The sequence below is a fragment of the Pelodiscus sinensis genome, unplaced genomic scaffold, assembly GCF_049634645.1.
Source record: "Pelodiscus sinensis isolate JC-2024 unplaced genomic scaffold, ASM4963464v1 ctg34, whole genome shotgun sequence".
In the NCBI taxonomy this organism is placed as follows: Eukaryota; Metazoa; Chordata; order Testudines; family Trionychidae; genus Pelodiscus; species Pelodiscus sinensis.
Window position 1 is genome coordinate 3,465,436 of NW_027465849.1, and position 20,119 is coordinate 3,485,554.

Sequence of the window (20,119 nt, forward strand, 5' to 3'; positions counted from 1 at the left end):
GACTTCAGGGTTCTCTGCCTGGCACTGGGAGGGGAGTGGGGTCCAGTGGTCAGAGCAGGGGACCAGCACGTGTCTTGTTTGGCCTGAGTTCCATTGCTCAGACTGTAATGAGAGCGGGGCTGGGGCTATAGCTGTTCTTCCTCTTTCGCATGGCGGTGGCGAGCCCAGAGGCGCCAGGCGCACAGATTAAGCCCCGCGTAGGGGCACCAGCCGAGCGGGGCACGTGGTGAAAGCCCCGGGAACAATTTTCTTTTCAAGGAGAGATTTCCACCTCGTTGTTACAGCTGGTCCCAGGTTCTCTGAGGAGATGTATGTGCTGACGGAGATCTGGCCCCGGCCCCGGCCATTACCCACAAGGGGTTATTTTACCCCCCTACCATCCCAGATCCCAGCTGGGCTGCATTTTGGTAGAACTGCCCCCTCGTGTCTGTATTTATGCCCCTGCTTTGGATCCTCCCCCTGCTTTACCGTTTTTATTACACCATTGGACAAGGCTGTTTTAAATTATTTAATTTATTATCTAGTCTGAGATCAGGCTGTTTTGCTAATATTAATATTATTAATTATTATTATTATTCTTGGGGTCACGTTCTGATTATTTATTGAGCCAGTGATTTACACCTTTTTTTTAGAAAAGGCCTCGAAAAGAAAAGACATGGAAAAACACTAATGTTCAGAAATAAAAACCTAACCGGATGGAAAAGGAATGTCGGTGTCTTGATTGGGAGGAGGCATTTGGATCTTCAGAGGTGTGGGGCAGTGTTCCAATGCTGCCCAGCTGATTAGGAGAGCCCCTATAGCCGGCAGCCTGTGTTTCTACTGGTGGTGCACATTCACACATACCTTGGTGCACCTGACAAAATGTATTCTGCACATGGTTGGAAAAAGAGAGGGCATTATTGGGGGTCTGATGGAAAGGGGGAAGCAGCCCCACACTCAAGACTCCCACTCCCGAGGGATCCAGGCTGACATCACCATGTCCTCCCCCTCCACCCCAGCTAGGTTTAGGGCTGGGCTAATGGGTCTTTGGACCTGGGAGTTCTGGTTCCAGCCTGGCATGCAGGGAGGGATCAAGGTTCACGGTCTTCAGACAGGGAAGTTCTGGCCCAGAATAGAGCCAGGGATCTGCATGGGGAGGGGGCTGAGCCTGGTTCTGACTGGAGATGTTCAATATCAGTTAATTGAATAGTCGATTAAGCTCAGGAATTCTTATTGGTTGGGGCGGGCAGGCTTTGGCCACACTCCCAGGGAGCCCCCTGCCGCACCGCGCTGCTGAGTCTCCATCAGAGGCAGCAGTGCAGGATGCCAGGCGGGAGCTAGTCCACAAGGGGAGTTGGTTTAAAAACCTTGGACCCGGCATGAGCTGGAACTGAGCCGGGCTGCCTGGCTCCCAACACACTTTACAGGCAGAGCTGCAGCAGGGTAGGTCCCGGAACCTGGTGCGAGCCAGGGTTGAGCCGGGCTGCTGGCTGGCCTGCTAAAACACGTCCTGGCAAAGGAATAGGGGTGGGGGGAATACAGGGAGCCTAGTGCATTCACCTACATGCTTTTGCTCATCGGGGGTTAGTAGACTGCACTGCTACAGCCCGAGTTCTGACCCAGATGGGAAACCTGCAGACCTGCAACAGGAAGGATGTGGTCTGGCTCTGGGGGGAATCCACTGGGGTTCATAGGGAGCCAGGGAGGGGGAACCTCAATGCCCCCACCTGTCCCCAGCCCACCTGAGTTCATCACTCCCCCTGCTCATCTGGCCACCTGGCCCCAGCTCCCCTTCCCCATCCCCCAGCCGCCCTCATCTGCCCCTTGCCCATCCCCCCATCCCTCCCTCCCTCACCTGCCCCTGCCTCTAGCTCCCCCAGCCCATCCCCCATCCATCCTTCACCTGCCCCCTGTTCCTAGCTCCCCCAGCCCATCCCCCATCCATCCCTCACCTGCCCCCTGCTCCTAGCTCCCCCAGCTCATCCCCCATCCATCCTTCACCTGCCCCTGCCTCTAGCTCCCCCAGCCCATCCCCCCACCCCTCCCTCACCTTCCCCCTGCTCCTAGCTCCCACAGCCCATCCCCCCAACCCTCCCTCACCTGCCCCCTGCCTCTAGCTCCCCCAGCCCACCCCCCACCCCTCCCTCACCTTCCCCCTGCTCCTAGCTCCCACAGCCCATCCCCCCAACCCTCCCTCACCTGCCCCCTGCCTCTAGCTCCCCCAGCCCACCCCCCACCCCTCCCTCACCTTCCCCCTGCTCCTAGCTCCCACAGCCCATCCCCCCACCCCTCCCTCACCTTCCCCCTGCTCCTAGCTCCCACAGCCCATCCCCCCAACCCTCCCTCACCTGCCCCCTGCCTCTAGCTCCCCCAGCCCACCCCCCACCCCTCCCTCACCTTCCCCCTGCTCCTAGCTCCCCCAGCCCATCCCCCCACCCCTCCCTCACCTGCCCCCAGCCCCTAGCTCCCCCAGCCCATCCCCCCACCCCTCCCTCACCTGCCCCCTGCTCCTAGCTCCCCCAGCCCATCCCCCCACCCCTCCCTCACCTGCCCCCAGCCCCTAGCTCCCCCAGCCCATCCCCCCCATACGTGCTCCCAGCCCCCTGAGCTCTCCCCACTTCCCCATTTCCCCCGCCCCAACCACCCAGTCCCGATGTCATGTGATCCCCTGATCATCTGATCGAAAGTTAATTTCCTCCCCCTCCCCCCGAGGCTATGCGCTGGTCCCTCCCCATTGGCCGCTCGGAGCTCGTCCTACAATCCCCATTGGACAATCCGAACGCCCGTTGCCCTCTGGGCCCCGCCCTCTCTCTCTCCCCCAGGGTCGGCGGGGGCGGGCTTGGAATACTGAGATCAGCTGGAGCCGGGCAGCGGGCAGCTGGCAGCGCCTCCCTCCCCCCACGTGGGTCAGAGCGACAGACAGAGCCCGGTGCCGGGAACCCCTGACCCTAAAGCTCTCCCTAAATTGGGGTGAGACCCCCCCATCTCTGTAGCCACCGAGGGTTGGGGGGGCCGGGCGAGGGGTTCCTGGGAGGGGTAGAGGGTGGGGGGGGGGTCTGTCTCCAAGATCTACCCCCTCCCACCGGGATCTGCCCCCCTTAGATGTACCCCCGTTTTCCGGTGGGGGGAGGGGGGAGAGGAAAATCTGATTCTGATCCCCGAGGTGGACACTTCCGTGTTGGGGGTGCAGCTCGCCACGTGGAGGGGTCCCTGAGTGTGTAAAGTGAGGCGCGGCTCGCCCCCCGTCTGGCCGGTGGGGGGGGGGGCACCTGTAATCCCTGCCCCCATTGGGAATCGAAAGGGGAAGCGCGGAGGGGGAGGGGCTATGCCCCTCCTTGCTCTCCCACTCAGACATCCATGTGGGGACCCCCTCCCTCGCCCAGCACCTGGAAGTCAGAGGAACTGGGGTCCCCAGTTGAGTCCGCTCAAACAGGTCTGTCTGGTGGGTGACTTTAACTCTCATGACCTCCCTCGAATTAACTGACCCCCCCCCCCCCCCAACCGCTGCTTCCCATTTTTTTAAATCCCTGGTTCATTGTGAAACTCTTTCCCCATAACCCGTTTTGGGGGGTGAAAAACTTTTGAAAAACTTTTAAACATATTTCCCCCCCCCCGATACTCTTGATATCACCCCACCCCTCCCCCCACACCGTCAACGCCCCCCCTCCATCTCTCATTCTGCCCTTTTCTGGGGGTGTTTGAGAACTTGGAAACAGAGGGTCCCTCCTGGGTGAGAGCGAGAGGAAAGCTGCCTGGGTCCCCTGATTGGGGCGCAAGGACGGCAGGCTGCCTTTGGGAGACGGGGGCAGGGCATGGAGGGGCTGGAGGAAATCTTTGGGGGCGAGGGGGAGTCGGGCTCCCCGGGGCTCTGTGAGGAGCTGGTTTCGGGGCTGGCTGCGGGGCTCTATGGGGAGCTGGAGCAGCTAGTGGGGGCCCATGGGCCAGGAGCAGTATCTGGGTTACTGCCCCAGCTGGTCTCTGTACTGGAGGCTCTGGAGCAGGCTGGAGGGCAGGTCCGGGAGCGGGACCAGGAGCTGGAGCTGCTGCGGGATGACCGGCTCCGGCTGCTGGGCCAGTATGAACGGGAGCGGGACGGGCGCAAGAGAGCTGAGGAGGTGAGGTGCCCCCCGATCCTCACCTGCAGCCCCCCATCCTGTCTCCCATGCGATGTCCCCCAATCCTCACCCACAGCCTTCCGCCCTGTCCCCCATGTGACTGTCCCCCATGCATTGTCCCCGATCCTCACCCACAGCCCCCCATCCTGTCCCCCATGTGTTGTCCCCTGATCTCCACCCACAGCCCCCCGTCCTCTCCCCCATGCGATGTCCCCTGATCTCCACCCACAGCCCCCCGTCCTCTCCCCTATGCGATGTCCCCTGATCTCCACCCACAGCCCCCGTCCTCTCCCCCATGCGATGTCCCCTGATCTCCACCCACAGCCCCCCATCCTCTCCCCTATGTGATGTCCCCTGATCTCCACCCACAGCCCCCTGTCCTCTCCCCCATGCGATGTCCCCTGATCTCCACCCACAGCCCCCCGTCCTCTCCCCCATGTGATGCCCCCAATCCAGACCCATGACCCTCTGTGCCTGGGATGGGGCCTGGCGCCCGGACTCCTGAGTTCACTGCCACTGGCCTGTTCCCTGCAGCGCTACATGGAGCTGGAGGACGTGGTGGAGCAGGAGCGCAAGGGGCACAGGGCGGCGCTGAGCCGGCTGGACGGGCAGAGCCGGCGCCTGGAGGAGAAGGCCAGGAGCTCCGCAGACCAGTGTGGGTGCAGGGGGGTGAGGGGGCTGGAGAAGTTGCAGAGGGGCTGGGACCAGGGAAGGAACAGAGGGGGGCACAGCCCTGGATCAGTGCGAGGGGTGGGGTGGGGGCTCATACGGGGGGCTGTGAGGTCAGGAGTGGGGGTAGTTTGGCGGGAGGAAGAAACGTTGCTTCCCCCATTTCTTGGCGTCTCAGCACAGAGCTGGAGACCCTACAATAACGAAGCAGGGAGCCTTGGAGACCCTACAATAACGAAGCAGGGAGCCTTGGAGACCCTACAATAACAAAGCAGGCTGAGTAACTGAGACCAAATGAAACGAAACAGCAGCAGCCCACCCCCTCACCGCTCCGGCCCTCGCTTGGCCTGGCCTATTCCCAGCCCTGGTGTCTCCCCAACGGGTTTTTCCAGGTCCCCTGGACTGGGCTGTGGGGGTAAGCTGCAAAGCCCAGGGGGCCCCACCTCCTCAGTGGCCCCGCCCCTGGTATGAGGCCCCACCCCTTTACTCGAGGGCTGCATCTAGACTGGCATGATTTTCCGGAAATGCTTTTAACAGAAAAGTTTTCCGTTAAAAGCATTTTGGGAACAGAGCGTCTAGATTGGCACGGACGCTTTTCCACAAAAACACTTTTTGCGGAAAAGCGTCCGTGCAAATCTAGACGCGCTTTTCCACAAAAAAGCCCCAATCGCCATTTTCGCCATCGGGGCTTTTTTGCGGAAAACAAATCTGAGCTGTCTACACTGGCCCTCTTGTGCAAAAGCTTTGCGCAAAAGGGACTTTTGCTTGAATGGGAGGGCTTTGTCTAGACTGGCCAGTTTTTCCAGAAAATCAGCTGCTTTTCCGGAAAAACTTGGCAGCTGTCTACACATGCGATCGTCAGGGCTTTTGCGGAAATTCGAGCGGCCAGTGTAGACAGCTGGCAAGTTATTCCGGAAAAGCGGCTGATTTTCCGGAAAAACTGGCCAGTCTAGACACAGCCCCCCAGCATTGGTGGCAGCATGGGGGGCAGTGACAGGGTCTGGCTGTCAGGTGAGGGGGGGTTACTCACCTCTCTCCCCCCACGCCCTTGGCAGTGGCCAGCATGGAGGAGCAGAAAACAGCCTTGCTCAAGGAGCTGTCAGCCCTGGCCCAGACCCACAGCAAGGTGAGACCCTCCCCGAACCTCCCCGCTGGCCCCGCCCCCTCCCCGCTGGCCCCACCCCCTCCCCTGTTCCCATGGCAACCCTGGGCTGGCCTCAGCCCCACGGTCTCCACACCTGGCCCTGATACCTCTTGGCCCCGCCCCCTCATGGCTCCTCCCCCTCCCCCTCCCCCCCCACCCTGCCTTCCCCTCCTGGCACCTGGGTTTCCCCCCCAGGGTCCCTAGTTGGCCCTGCCTCCCCCCAGCCGCTCCCTTCCCTGCCCCTCTTGGTTGGCGTCACTCCAGAGGTCACGTTAGGGTCTCGGGGGGGGGGGGGGGTGTTGTCCATGAGGGGCACTAGCCCCCCCACCCCTTTATCATTGGCAGATGGTTCAGAGCTACAAGGAGCTGAAAGCCCAGACCACGCTGGCCCCGGCCCCCCAGTCTGGCAGGTGGGAGCCTGGGCAGGGGGGTGCTGTGCCGAGGGGGGGGCCTGGGTGGTCCGGGGGTGCTGGGAGGAGTTAGTGGGGGTTTGACAGGGAGCAGGAGGGCGTGTGAGGGAGGTGGGGGGGCAGGGAGTGGGATGTGGCTCCGTGGGGGGGATTCGGGAGGCGAGCGGGGGTCCCTGTGGTGAACGTCTGACCTTTGACTTCTCCCCGCCAGCGCGGCACCAGCCCCCCCGCAGCCTCCCCTGTTTCTCCACAGCACCTCTGACCCCGGCTGCCCCGCGCCCCCCAAGGTGGGTCCCTCCATTTGTGTCGCAAGTTTGCTGAAGGGGGGGCTGCTGGGCGGAGCCCTTTGTCCCTGGGTCTGTGGGTCAAGGGGGAGCTGGGAAGAGTTCAGAGAAGGGAGCTGGGGGGGGCGCTTTGGGGGGTTGGGTTGGCCTGGGCGGTTCCCTGGGGGGTAGATTGGCAGAGGATAATCTGGGGGACAATGGGGAGAGGGGCTCCCTTGTCTGGGGGGGGCTGTCGGTCTGGGATAGCTTTGAGGGGAAGGGGGCACCCCCATATCCCGTGGGGGGGCCCTTCTCCCTGACTTGCCCCGCCCCTCACCCCTCTCTCTGGCTGTTTTGGGGGATGCAGGGCTCTGTGGAGGCTCTGGGCCCAGCCCCGCCAGAGGGGACCCCTGAATTCCAGCACGATTGGGGGGGCCCTGCCAAGAACAGCCATCTGCTGGCTCGGGAGATCCCCCTGCCCATCAGAGACGGTACAGCGTGTGTGTATGGGGGGCTCGGGGCCTGCCCCTCTAGGGGCGCCAGCTCCCACCCCGTCCCAGGGCAGGGCCTGGCTGGCTGGGAGGGGAATTCCCCTCTGGGGTGCTTAGAAAACCCCAGGGCTGGTCCCATTTCGGGGTGGGTGGGGCACAGGGCTCCACTCCCATTGGCCGGTTCCCACGGGTGGGAGCCACCAGAGTTAAGCCCCGCTCCCCCCAACCCGGGGTCCCCTCCTGCACCCCCAACCCCTGCTCCATCCCAGAACCCCCTCATTCCCAGCCCCACCCTCCAGTCCTCACCTCTGCACTGCCCCCCCCCCCCAACTCCTCTGCCCCAGCTCCGTGGGGCTGCAGGACACCATTACTTTCTTCATTTGGGTTGTCAACAAAAAAGTTTGAAAACCACCGCTCGGGGGGGGGGGGGGGGGGCAGCTCCACCCGGCCCCTGGGCAGGGGCTGGCTGGCTGGGGTGGGGAGGAAGGGCAGGGAATGGGGCATCAGCCCCCACCGGGCCTCAGGCCGTGGGACTATCTTGAGGGGCGGGGTATCCTACAGCCTGGGCGGGGGCAGCGGTTTCGACTCATGTCTGTTTCTAGGCTCCCCGCCGAGGAGCCGGGAGTTGGCCGAGATCTTGAGCTCCACCCCAGAGCTGGACACCACCCCCGTTCTGCCAGCCAGGTCTGTTGGCTGCTGTGCCCGCGGAGGCCCCCCCAGCATTGCCCCCCATCCTGGGCACGACCCCTTTCCAGTGCCAGTGGCTGCCTTGTGGCTTGGGTCCGGTGCTTGCCCCCCCCCTCCGCCCCCCCTCCTGCAGACAGGCACCGTACAGCGTGGGAGGCGGCTGAATTGGGCTTGTGGGGCTGGTGCCGTCCCGGATGAAGGGGGAGAAGATCCAGCCTGAGGGAGCTGGGGGGGCTAAGTACAATACAGGGGGTCCACAGCCCAGGGACCGCCCCCCAGCACAGATGTCCCCCCCTCCCTAGCAGGTAAACTGAGGCACGGGCTAGTGGAAATATCCCCTCTTCATCGCTGGGTCTCCCACGTCTCCCCTTGCCATGCTTCGGTTCTGATCTGTGCCCCCACACTCTGGGGGGGGGGGTCCCGGCTCTGACAGGGGCTGTCTCTGCCCTGCAGCCCCCCGGCCCTGCAGCGCAACACGGAGTCGCTCTTCGCCGAGGTGTCGGGCCTGAGCCCCGAGCTGCTGGGGGACATGGACGAGGGGGCCGATCTGCAGGGTACGGTCACACATCCCCCCCCCCCCCCGCCTTGGACTCCCCGGCGGGTCGCCCTGAGCTTGTTCCCCCCCCCCCCACCTCTCTCAGGCCTTGCCCCCCCATCTCCTCCAGGCTGAGACGCCGAACCTCAAGCCATGGGCTTCGCCGGCAGGGTCTGGCCCTGGGGCCCCTTGCTGCAGGCCAAAGGGAAGGGGTGGGCCCTGGGGGTTGGGGGGAGGGATCAAGCCCCCCCCCCCCCCACGTTGACGGCTCTGTCCACAGGTGATGCAGTGCAGGCCCTGGTGATGGAGAACGCCCAGTTGCAGGATACCAGGTGAGAGGAGCTGCCACGTTCCCGCCCCCACTGGCCGGGTGCCCCACGGCGCCCTGTCCGTGCGGTCAGGTCCCCCCGAGCCACCACGCCCCGTCCCACGAAAGGGCCCCCTCCCGCTGGGCTGGGAGCCAGAGGGAAGCCCAGGTCCTGGGGATCTGGGCAGACCCCCAGCAAACGCGATTCACAGCAGCGGGGGAGAGACCCCAGCCCCATTCCCCGAGCCAGCTGGTCCCTGCCCTGGGGCTGGGTGGGAACCGGCCCCCCCTAGAGGGGAATGGGAGCGAGGCCCTGGCCAGGGCATGTCTCACCATCGCCCCCTGCAGGATGGCGCTGGATGCTGCGCGCCGACACCTCATTGCCCGGGTGGAGGAGCTGGCGGGCGAGCGGGAGTCGCTGCGGGGAGAGCGGGACGGGGCCGCCCAGGCCCTGAGCCGCTGCCAGGGGCGTCTGCGTGAGACGGAGCAGGAGCTGAGTAGGTGAGACTTTTGCCAAGGCTCCAGACTCCAGGAAAACAATAAAGCAAGAATAATTATTGTTATCATGGAGCGCATGTGGAACACAGCCCCACTTGGAGGATGCTAAGACAGGCCCCACCCCCTTCTGCTTGAGGCCCCACCCCCTTCTGCTTGAGGCCCCGCCCTCTTCTGCTTGAGGCCCCGCCCCCTGGAATCTCAAGCTGCCCACCGCTCCCTCTGCTGGGGTTGGAGGAGCCCTTGCTGAACTGCTGGTACCAGCCAGCTCACCCCGGGCCACTGACTAACCAAGCCCCAAGCTCCCGACCACTGCCCTGAGCTGAACCCTTGCTGGGTTTGGGGGAGAGGGAGAGCGAGGGCGGAGCCTTGTGGTGGAACGTGGGCGGGGCCACAGCCTGGGGTGGGGAGGCGGAGCCAGCTCTGGCCCATGTGACCCGCCACCCCAAGTCATTATGAAAAGCAAAAAGATTTGGCCCACAGCCTCTCCACTGCCCCTGCCCTGAGCCGGGGGTCGTGGGTTCAAGGGGCCCTGCTGAGATGTGCGACGGGAGGGGCCCCCCAGGAGCGTGAATCGGGGGGGGGGGGGCTGTCGACCCATGGCCGGCTTGTGCCGGTGTAAATCCACCAGCTCTGGGCATCTCCCGACGGATTTTAGAGACACTTTCCACCAACGGCAGAATATGTGGGTGCAGGGTGTTGTTTCGGGGTCCAGAGCCACGGGCCCCCCAGGAATGCCACCTTTCTCCGTGTGCCCCAGAGCCTGCAGGCATCAGGTCCCCACCTGACCCGGATTGGGGCCCCCTCTCTGAGCCCCCAATGCCCAGCTGAGAGGGGCACACCCTGCGCTCTGACCCAGCATGGCAGAGGGGGCGATGGGTGCAGGTATGGCTTGGGGCGAGATCAGGGATGCTCCTATTGGTCAGAGCCGGTTCGACGCGACCCTAAAACAATCTTAGCCCATTGGTTCTAAACCCAGGATATCAGGTTATCTGCCCTGAGCTCCCCCTGCCCTGGCTTCCACCCCGCAGCCCCAGCGCCCCCGCTCACCTCCTGTACGTGTCCCTCATTTCAGGATTCGGCAGGAGCTGGAGGAAATCAAGAAGCAAACTAGTGAAGATGCTGAGGTACCAGACAGGAGTGAGGGCTAGTGGTTAGAGTTCGGACGGGTGGGGTGGGGGCTGGGAGCCAGGACTCCTGGGTTCTCTCCCCGGTTTTGGGAGGGGAGTGGGGTCTAGTGGTTAGAGTGGGAAATGGGGGGACTGAGAGTCAGGACTCCTGGGTTCTCTCTGTGGTTCTGGGAGGAGACGGGTCTAGTGGTTAGAGCAGGGGGGGGAGTTGGGATTTCTAAGCGACTCGTCCTGCGGCAGGCGGAGGTCCCGGCCTCGCAGCGGAAGCGGTTCACACGGGCGGAGATGGCGCGGGTGCTGACCGAGCGCAACCTCTACAAGGAGCGGCTGATGGAGCTGCAGGAGGCCGTGAGGCGCACGGAGCTGCTCCGGTGAGCGCCGGTGTTGGGTGGGCCCTATGCTGGGGCGGGGCGCGGGGCTGGGTCTTTGGGGACCCTCACACGGTGATTTCGTTCCTCCCCTCAGAGCGTCTCGGGAAGTCCAGGCGGCTCAGATGAAGAAATCGTCCCTCTGGAAATTGTACGTCCATGTCTCCCCCCTCCCCCCACCCCAGCCGGCAGCCCCCCCCCCTTGCTAGTTGAGGTGGGGTTGGGGTACCTGGGGTCCCCTCCTCTCGGCGCCCCCTGCTGGGAGAGGCTGGGCCAGGGTCGCCTTCGTTCGTGGTGTCTCTGAGCCGCTTCTTTTCTCCGCGTAGCTTTGGCCGGCTCTTCAGCTCCGGTGACTCACCTGAGCGGGTCCCAGACTCATACCCATGTCCTGGGGCCACCAGGTGCTCTGCTGAGCAGCGGGCCAATGGGGGCAGAATGCCCCCCACCGTGAGGTACCTGCCCTGCCCCGCTTCCCCCTCTGAGTGAGTATGGATGGGGAGCCCCAGCGGCAGGCGGGGGGAAGGGGCAGAGATGAGGGGGAGGGGGCAAAGGTGATCGCCCCCTACCTGGCATGAGGGGGTGGGGGCATGGAGTTGGTCACCCCCTAGCACCAGTCTGGGGGACAGGGCAGGGCCGGGCCGGGGGGGGTGGAGGGCGGTGCCCCCAATGTCTGTCTCTGTCCCCAGCACGGGGGAGTCCCCCAGCCTCTCTCCCCAGCAGCAGAAGCAGGACCTGTACCGCCAGATCCGCTCCCACATCTGGAAGCAGCACAGCCGAGCCCCGGTTCACGGCTGGAGCCACCCGGCCATCCCCCAGGTACCTGCCCCAGGGCGCCGGGACATGGGGCGGGGAGGGGCGGGGCAGTGATTGGGCTGCACTGTCCCATGCAACCCTGGGGGGGGGGGGGGGACAGGGTATGTCCCGTCTGCCCTCCTGTCCAACCCCTAGCTTCACTCGTTGCAGGGCCAGGCAGAGCCTTCTGGGGAACTGAACCTGCCCATGCTGGCGCAGCTGCGATTGCTGGATCAGAAAGATCCCAGCACCAAGGTGAGGGGAGGGGTGAGGGCGCTGGGCTGCAGGGAGCCGGGCAAGGGCCCTGCAGGGGGCGCTGGGCTGCAGGGACCCAGGTGGGGGTCTGACAGAGGGCGCTGGGCTGCAGGGATCCAAATGGGGGTCCAGCAGGGGGCGCTGGGCTGCAGGGACACAGGTGGGGGTCCAGCAGGGGGCGCTGGGCTGCAGGGATCCAAGTGGGGGTCCAGCAGGGGGCGCTGGGCTGCAGGGATCCAAGTGGGGGTCCAGCAGGGGGCACTAGGCTGCAGGGACCCAGGTGGGGGTCTGACAGAGGGCGCTGGGCTGCAGGGATCCAAGTGGGGGTCCAGCAGGGGGTGCTGGGCTGCAGGGATCCAAGTGGGGGTCCAGCAGGGGGCACTGGGCTGCAGGGACCCAGGTGGGGGTCTGACAGAGGGCGCTGGGCTGCAGGGATCCAAGTGGGGGTCCAGCAGGGGGCGCTGGGCTGCAGGGAGCCGGACGGGGGCCCCGCAGGGGTGCTCTCCTCTTGTGGTCAGGGAGCTGGTCCCTTTGCCTCAGGGCAGCACCAGGGCACATTCTACAGGAACTGAAACAGCAGAGTAACCAGCCATCCTGCCCCACCCCAGAGGTGGCTGCATCTCAGCGTCTGAGGGGCTGGCGCTGGGCCCTGACGTCTCCCCCCCCCCCCCCCTCCATTCTTCCCAGCTGTGGTGTGCTGTTGGGATGGGCGTGTCCTGGACAAATGGCAGCAACTCGGTAAGTTGTGGGGGCGCGATCCCCCCCCATCCCTGCACTGGGCCCTTCACTGCCTCCCCAGTGGGTGGTGTGTGAGGCTTGCCCCCTCCATAGCAACCCATTGGGGGGGCCTCTCCCTGCCCCCCACTTTGGAACAGCCCCCCCAAAAAAGTAGAGGAGACCCCTTTCATCCTCTCCATTCTCTGAGGGTGGGGCAGGGACCAGAGGGGCCCATTTTTGGAGCTGCCCCTCCCCTGTTCTCCCCAGTCTGGGCAGCCACCACCCAGCACCCCCAAACTTTTGGGGAGACCTCGCCCCTCGAGCTAATGCTTGGTGGGGTTGATCTGGCTTTTGGGAGCCCCTGTCAATCAGTGCTAAGTCCTGGCGGGGAGGGGGGAACAGTGTGAGTAGGGCTTGTCCCCCCCCCCCCACAACAGGTGCCCAGTTCTGGGGTCCCTCAGCCAGGCTTGCGGAGCATGAGTGTCTGTGTCGCTCCCAGGAGGCGCCCAATCCTGCCCCGCCCAGCCTGGTGTGGGTTTGCTCTGGGACGCACTCGGCCAGCGAGGTCATGGTGATGGACGCCACCCGGGCCAACCTTGTCCTGGCCCAGTTTGTGCTGCCCAACACCCATGTGCTGTGTGCTGCCTGGCTGCCCGGTGAGTGCAGGGCATGGGAGGCGGTGGGGGGGGCAGCTGTGTGGACTGCAGTGGGTGGAGGGAGCTGGGACTTTATGGACCAGGACAAGGGCTGTACAGAGCAGGGCAGATGGAGGGCGCTGTGTGGACCAGGATGGTTGGAGGGGGCTATATGGACTCAGTAGGGGCTGTCTGAACCGAGGTGGAGCTGTATGGACCAGGATGGATGGAGGAGATTTATGGACCGGGGTGGTTGGAAGGGCTAGATGGAGCTGTATGGACCCAGGGGGGACTGTATGGAGCAGTTTATGGACTGGGGTGGTTGGAGGGAGTTATATGGACTGAGTTAGGGGCTGTATGGCTTGGGGCAGATGGAGAAGGTTAGAGCTGCATGGACCATGGGAAATGGAGCAAGGGAGGGCTGTATGGACCGGGGGAAATGGAGTGAGGGAGGGCTGTATGGACCAGGACAGATGGAGGGGATGGAGCTGTAATGACAGGGGGAAATGGAGTGAGGGAGGGCTGTATGGACCAGGGGAAATGGAGTGAGGGAGGGCTGTATGGACCAGGGGAAATGGAGTGAGGGAGGGCTGTATGGACCAGGGGAAATGGAGTGAGGGAGGGCTGTATGGACCAGGACAGATGGAGGGGATGGAGCTGTAATGACAGGGGGAAATGGAGCCAGGGAGGGCTGTATGGACGGGGATGGATGGAGGGGGTGGCGCTGTATGGACCGGGGGAAATGGAGCCAGGGAGGGCTGTATGGACCGGGATGGATGGAAGGGGTGGAGCTGTATGGACCGGGATGGATGGAGGGGGTGGAGCTGTATGGACTGGGATGGATGGAGGGGGTGGAGCTGTATGGACCGGGATGGATGGAGGGGGTGGAGCTGTATGGACCGGGGGAAATGGAGCCAGGGAGGGCTGTATGGACCAGGATGGATGGAGGGGGTGGAGCTGTATGGACCGGGACGGATGGAGGGGGTGGAGCTGTATGGACCGGGATGGATGGAGGGGGTGGAGCTGTATGGACCGGGGGAAATGGAGCCAGGGAGGGCTGTATGGACCGGGACGGATGGAGGGGGTGGAGCTGTATGGACCGGGACGGATGGAGGGGGTGGAGCTGTATGGACCGGGATGGATGGAGGGGGTGGAGCTGTATGGACCGGGATGGATGGAGGGGGTGGCGCTGTATGGACCGGGGGAAATGGAGCCAGGGAGGGCTGTATGGACGGGGATGGATGGAGGGGGTGGAGCTGTATGGACCGGGATGGATGGAGGGGGTGGCGCTGTATGGACCGGGGGAAATGGAGCCAGGGAGGGCTGTATGGACCGGGATGGATGGAAGGGGTGGAGCTGTATGGACCGGGATGGATGGAGGGGGTGGAGCTGTATGGACTGGGATGGATGGAGGGGGTGGAGCTGTATGGACCGGGATGGATGGAGGGGGTGGAGCTGTATGGACCGGGGGAAATGGAGCCAGGGAGGGCTGTATGGACCAGGATGGATGGAGGGGGTGGAGCTGTATGGACCGGGACGGATGGAGGGGGTGGAGCTGTATGGACCGGGATGGATGGAGGGGGTGGAGCTGTATGGACCGGGGGAAATGGAGCCAGGGAGGGCTGTATGGACCGGGACGGATGGAGGGGGTGGAGCTGTATGGACCGGGACGGATGGAGGGGGTGGAGCTGTATGGACCGGGATGGATGGAGGGGGTGGAGCTGTATGGACCGGGATGGATGGAGGGGGTGGAGCTGTATGGACCGGGACGGATGGAGGGGGTGGAGCTGTATGGACCGGGGGAAATGGAGCCAGGGAGGGCTGTATGGACCGGGACGGATGGAGGGGGTGGAGCTGTATGGACTGGATGGATGGAGGGGGTGGAGCTGTATGGACCGGGATGGATGGAGGGGGTGGAGCTGTATGGACCGGGATGGATGGAGGGGGTGGAGCTGTATGGACCGGGACGGATGGAGGGGGTGGAGCTGTATGGACCGGGATGGATGGAGGGGGTGGAGCTGTATGGACCGGGACGGATGGCCTTGCAGAAGAACGCTACGTCGCGTCCCAGAGGCGTGTGGGCCGACCCAGCTGTGTACAGCCATCGCCTCCATCTCCCCCTCCCTGCCAGGTTACCGACCACGCAGTGCTGAGAACACGGAGCTGGAACCCAAGACCCTGGAGGACCCCCTGGCCCCCACCCCGCCAGAGCCAGAGGAGGAGCCGGGGACCCCCGAAGGCGTTGGCACCACGGCCACGGTCTGGCTGGGCACGCAGGAGGGCAGGTGCCGAGACACCCCTGTATCACTACCCCTCGCTCCCGCTCAGAGGGGCCATGTCCCAGCGCTGGGCGAGGGGTCCCCAGAGACCCCACATCGCCGGGCTGTCCCACACTGTGCTGCTCTCTCCCCAGCATTTCCATCTACTCGGCCTGCGGGGGCTGGCGGCGGTGCCTGCGCACGGTGCAGCTGCAGGACGCCGTGCACAGTGTGGTGTGAGTGTAGGGCTGGGCACAGGGCGGGGGGCGTTGGCCGATAATTGCTGCCTCGGTTCCCGGCGAGGCGAGAGAGGGGCCGGGCGCAGGAGCTCCTGGTGTGGGCCGGCTCCCGTTGGGGGAGAGAGGCGCGCCGGAGCCGTTCCAAGTTGGGTTGGGCCTCCAGAGCCCCTCACCCTCCGTCCCGTCTCAGCGAGCGGCTGGTTATTTCCGGCCGCCACGGCTGAGAAATTTCCAGTGGGGACCGGAATTGTCGACATCGGGCCTCAAACGAGCCTGGGAACTTTCCCGGCCGTTTGAGACGGGCTCGGCTTAAGAGCCGGGGGCGGCTGCGGTCGCCCGCTTGCCCTCCAGCCGGGTTTGTCTCTGTGCCCGCAGAACCAGTCCCAGGGTCAATTGGTGCCCAGGGCAGGGCTCCCTTGGGCGACTCTGCCATGGCCCGGTGGGCATTGGGAGATATCTGACACTGGGTCTCTGTGCTGCCCGGGTTCCTGTCGGGCCTGGAGTGCCCACGTAGCTCTGCGGGGAGCCAGACTGTGTGAGGGCCTTGGGCACCCCAGAGCATGCTGGTGTGCAGGACGTCGCCCCGCTCTGATTGGCGCTGTCTCTCGTAGCCACGTCCAGGGCCGTGCGGTGGCCGCGCTGGGGAACGGGACCGTGGCTGTCTTCCACCGGGATGCCAGTAAGTGCCAGGACCCCGCCCCGCCGCTCTCCGCAGCCCCCAGCCCCGCTCACTCTTCCCCCTTCCCTCGGCAGCTGGCCGCTGGGACCTGGAGCACCCCCGCTTGCTGGACCTGGGGCGCCCCCACCAGTCCATCCGCTGTGCCCTGGCTGTGGGGGGCCAGGCCTGGGTTGGCTACCGCAACCGGGTTTACATGGTGGAACCGCGTGGTGCTAGGATCCAGGTGAGGCAAGGGAGATGGAGGGGGGCGGGGGGAGCGTGGGGGGATTTCATGGGACTGACAGCAGGGGAAGATCCAGGGGACCTCATGGGATCTACTCAGATGGGGCCAGGACACCCCGGCAGGATTGTGTGGGGTCAGATCTCTGTAGGGATTTTAATGGGACCCGTTCTGGGTTTGACTTGGGGAAGATCTCCTGGGCTCCATTCAAATTGTGTTGTGGGTCTGTGAGGGAATCGGCACCAGTGGTGCACGTGGCTCTCCTGGGATCTGCTTGTGGAACGGAGGTTCCCAGGGGATCCATTGGGATCGATTGGATTCAGGGGAGCGAGGGATCTACCAGCCAGTGTTCCCTCTAAGCTGAGCACTTGGGCGGCCACCCAAGAGAGATTCAAATGCCGCCCAGGCGCTTAGCAGAGCCCCTGCAGAATCCATAGCACGGGTGGTGCACATATGCACATGCCTTGGTGCACAGAACAAAATTTATTCTGCACACGGATGGGGAAAATTAGAGGGAGCGTTGCTGCCAGCCCTTTGCTCTGCTCCCCCTCCTCCCCCAGCGGTACTTCGAGGTGACCGAGCACCCCGAGAGCCAGGTGCGGCACATGGCGTCCGCAGGTGACGGAGTCTGGGTCTCGGTGCGGCTGGACCCCACCCTGCGTCTTTTCCACGCAATCACCGGCCAGCCTCTGCAGGAGATAGACCTGACGCCCTTCGTCCGCAGCATGTTCGGTGAGCTGGCGACAGACTGGCTTGGGGGGCAGGAGCTCTGCCCTCTGGCTCCAGGAGGGGGGCTGGCTGGCTCCAGGGGTCTTACCCCCCCATCTCTCTCTAGGCCCAAACTCTCTGGGTTTCTCCGTGCACGTCTCAGCCCTGGGCTGCTTCTCCCACCGGCTCTGGATCGGCACGGCCAGTGGCACCATCTTGACTGTGCCCTTTGCTCCAGGTGAGTTGGGGTGCCGAGAGGGCCACCGCCGGCCCGGTCCTGCTGGTGTGGGGCGGGGGGCGTGTTTCTCTGGGGGTAGGCAGCATCTTGCCCACTTGGGGGGGGAGGGGAAGAGGGTCCCCAAGCTCTGATCCTCCCCGTCTCTCCTGCCCTCTTCAGAGTTCTTGGGCTGCTCAGACGTTCCCCCAGTTGTGGGGTCCCAGCCTGGCCCCTCGCCCGCCCGCACCCCCTACTGTGCGATGGAGAGCGCCCAGGTTTCCTACCACGGCCACCGCGACGCCGTCCGGTTCTTCGTCTGCGTCCCAGGTACCAGCTGGGCTGGGAGCCAGGATGCCTGGGTGGAGGGGCGTGGGGTCTAGTGGTTAGAGCTGGGAGCCAGGATTCCTAGGTTCGCTCCCCAGCTCTGGGGTGCGGGGGGAGTGGGTTAGACGTTAGGGGATTCAGGACTCGCATGCAGACGGGGCGAACGGTGGATCCCAGTGGAGTGCGGGAGTGCTCGCTGTAGGTGGGTAACCGGATAACAACCTACCTCTGCCCCAGGCTCTGTGAACACCCCACTGGCTGGGAGCAGAGAGCGCGGTGAGGAGGGTTCTGGGCAGAAGCAGCCCTTGCTCTTGGTGCTGAGTGGAGGAGAGGGGTACATCAACCTCAGGATCGGTACGTGTCCCATGGGGGGTGGGAGACAGTGCTTCTACGGGGGGGGGGGACCTCAGCAGTGTTCCCTGTAAGCTGAGCACTTGGGCGGCCACCCAGGAGAGATTCAGGTGCTGCCAGCGGATTAGCAGAACGCCCACAGCCAGAAGTATGTGTTTCATTTGGTGGTGCACATCTGCACGTGCCTTGGTGCGCAGAAAATTTATTCTGCACATGAATGGATAATTAGCCCTGGGATGCTGCATCCCAGCACTGGGGGAGGGGGCTCCCGTATAACCAGCCCTGTGTTTAGCCCCACCGAGGAAGGAGCCTGGTGAGGGGTCCCTGTATGAGCCCCCACGCCCCACCCCAGAGGTGGCCACACTGGGGGTTCGTGTGGGGGCTCTGGGGCTGCTCTGACTCTGTGCTTCTCTCTTTCTCTTCGCAGGGGATGACACAGATGATCGATTTGGGGACCTCTTGGTGCCCAACCCCCGTCTGCGCCGCTCAGAGCGTAGCCACCTCATTGTGTGGCAGGTCCAGACCTGAGTCCAGGGTGATGGGCCCCGATACAGGACCTGGCCTGGCCTCAGGGAGCCGCCACGTCCTCCCCATCACACCCAGATACCAGTTCTGGTGTATCCCTCCAGCTCCTGATCCCCCAGGGAGTGAGACGGGTTGAGTGAACCCCCTGCTGGCCAGGCTAAGACCCGAGTTCCTGCCAGTCTCATTGGCTGCGGGGAGGGGGGAGCAGAATTTGCCTAAAAGCCCCCTTGGGGAAATGTGCCCTAGCCTGCCCTGACCACCCCCTATACTGCAGCGTCTACTGGATCCCCCCCATACCCCAGTGCAGCTGTTCCCCCCCCAGTTCATTGCCAGCCTGAGCCCCCTCTCCTACATCAGACCCCCCAACTTCCTGACCTGTCCCCCCAAGCTCCCCTCCCCACCTCGCCTTCCCCCTTCCCTTCCCACTTTGCCTACCCCCAGATCAACCCTGGCTCGACTTGTCCCCCACAGTGCTTCTCCACATGCTCTCCCCATCTGACCAGACCTCCCTCAGCAAACCTCTCCTCCTGTATCCCCCCCCCAATCACACCTCTAGCCCCCTTCTTTGCCTGTCTCCAGAGCAAGGCGACCTCACTGCCGAGCCTGGATACTGTATTGCTTCTGTGCCCTTAAATGGGGGCGGGGCCACTGTCACACTCAGGAGTATAGACGGCAGCTGCCCTCAGGAATATTGTTTACAAGCTCCGCCCTCTTTGACAGGCTCCTCCCCCGTCACCTCATTTACGTCCCTCCTGCTATATTGACTCTGTCCCTCTGGCGGGCTCCGCCCATATCTCAGAACCCCTCTCTCTTTTGACCTTTTACAGGCAAATCAAGGGGGGGGGGTAGGGTGGAGTCCCTGGGCCCTAACCCTGCTCTGCTCGAGCCCCCCCTCTCCACTGTGTGACTCAGTTTCCCTTTTGCACAGTGGGTGCCTGGATCTCCAGACCTTTTGGCTTGAGGCTTTAGGAGTTGGAGCCTGGCTCTGAAAGCGCCCACTGGTTCCTTCTGATCTTTGTCATCGGGCTGAGGGGGTTTCTCTAGCCCCCCACCGGGGACACAAGGGGGGCCGGCTGTAGCGGCCTCCTCCCTGCACTGATTTCCCCCAACACAGTCCTCAGTGGGGTTATGCCAGCCACCGATCCCTTAGGGCTTCTCTGCCCCATGTGGAGCACAAGCAAGTGACTCCCCCTTGCTGCTAGATGCTCAGGGTTGGGGTCTATTTGAGCCGCATTGCCCCTGCCACGGCTGGGAATCTTTTTCTAGGGCCAGTTTCTAATAAAACTTTATTTTTCTGGACTAAAATGTCATCTGCAAAGGTGAGCCCTGGCTCTTCCTCAGCCCCCCACAAGGGGGTCCCTGGGTACTGAACCATGGGCGAGGGGGAAGTTTTCAACAAAGCACTTTTCCCAGTGCAAAAGGGCCATGGGACGGGGGTGCGTGTGTTCTGACACTTGCCTTGCCTGGAGCTGGTCTGGCATCGTCACTTTGTACCCCCCTTTTCAGGCCTGAATGGGGGGACCCCAAGAAACAGCTCCTTGGCCCCCTGGGGGTTTCTACCAGAAAGGTCCAAAAGCTGCCGCCCCCCACCTCTGCTCATTCAAAG

At 63.8% G+C, this 20,119-nt stretch overlaps 1 protein-coding gene across 2 annotated transcripts; it reads left to right on the forward strand.

The window, feature by feature from the left end:
• The first annotated feature begins 2,796 nt into the window (after positions 1 to 2,796).
• Positions 2,797 to 19,818, forward strand: LOC102447153 (C-Jun-amino-terminal kinase-interacting protein 4-like). Of its 2 annotated transcripts, none has more exons than XM_075915048.1 (27): positions 2,797 to 4,094; positions 4,629 to 4,749; positions 5,819 to 5,889; positions 6,253 to 6,317; positions 6,529 to 6,604; positions 6,948 to 7,071; positions 7,674 to 7,755; positions 8,212 to 8,312; positions 8,574 to 8,625; positions 8,949 to 9,101; positions 10,171 to 10,222; positions 10,466 to 10,596; positions 10,691 to 10,744; positions 10,920 to 11,075; positions 11,280 to 11,409; positions 11,557 to 11,640; positions 12,328 to 12,378; positions 12,857 to 13,013; positions 15,124 to 15,277; positions 15,406 to 15,486; positions 16,101 to 16,168; positions 16,243 to 16,391; positions 16,949 to 17,120; positions 17,224 to 17,334; positions 17,494 to 17,640; positions 17,875 to 17,991; positions 18,416 to 19,818. In XM_075915048.1, the coding sequence occupies exons 1-27, from the start codon at positions 3,792 to 3,794 to the stop codon at positions 18,514 to 18,516; spliced, it is 3,063 nt and encodes a 1,020-aa protein (XP_075771163.1). In that variant the 5' UTR covers positions 2,797 to 3,791; the 3' UTR covers positions 18,517 to 19,818. The 2 variants fall into 2 exon arrangements, with proteins under 2 accessions (XP_075771163.1, XP_075771164.1); XM_075915049.1 differs by having other exon boundaries at positions 12,860 to 13,013.
• The last annotated feature ends 301 nt before the right edge of the window (positions 19,819 to 20,119 follow it).

Bases quoted from the DNA above. Each gene is read 5' to 3' on its own strand.
- LOC102447153 (XM_075915048.1), top strand. From the start codon at position 3,792: ATGGAGGGGCTGGAGGAAATCTTTGGGGGCGAGGGGGAGTCGGGCTCC. The intron at 6,318-6,528 runs GTGGGAGCCTGG...TCTCCCCGCCAG, and splicing joins CCGGCCCCCCAGTCTGGCAG to CGCGGCACCAGCCCCCCCGC. The intron at 6,605-6,947 runs GTGGGTCCCTCC...TGGGGGATGCAG, and splicing joins GCTGCCCCGCGCCCCCCAAG to GGCTCTGTGGAGGCTCTGGG.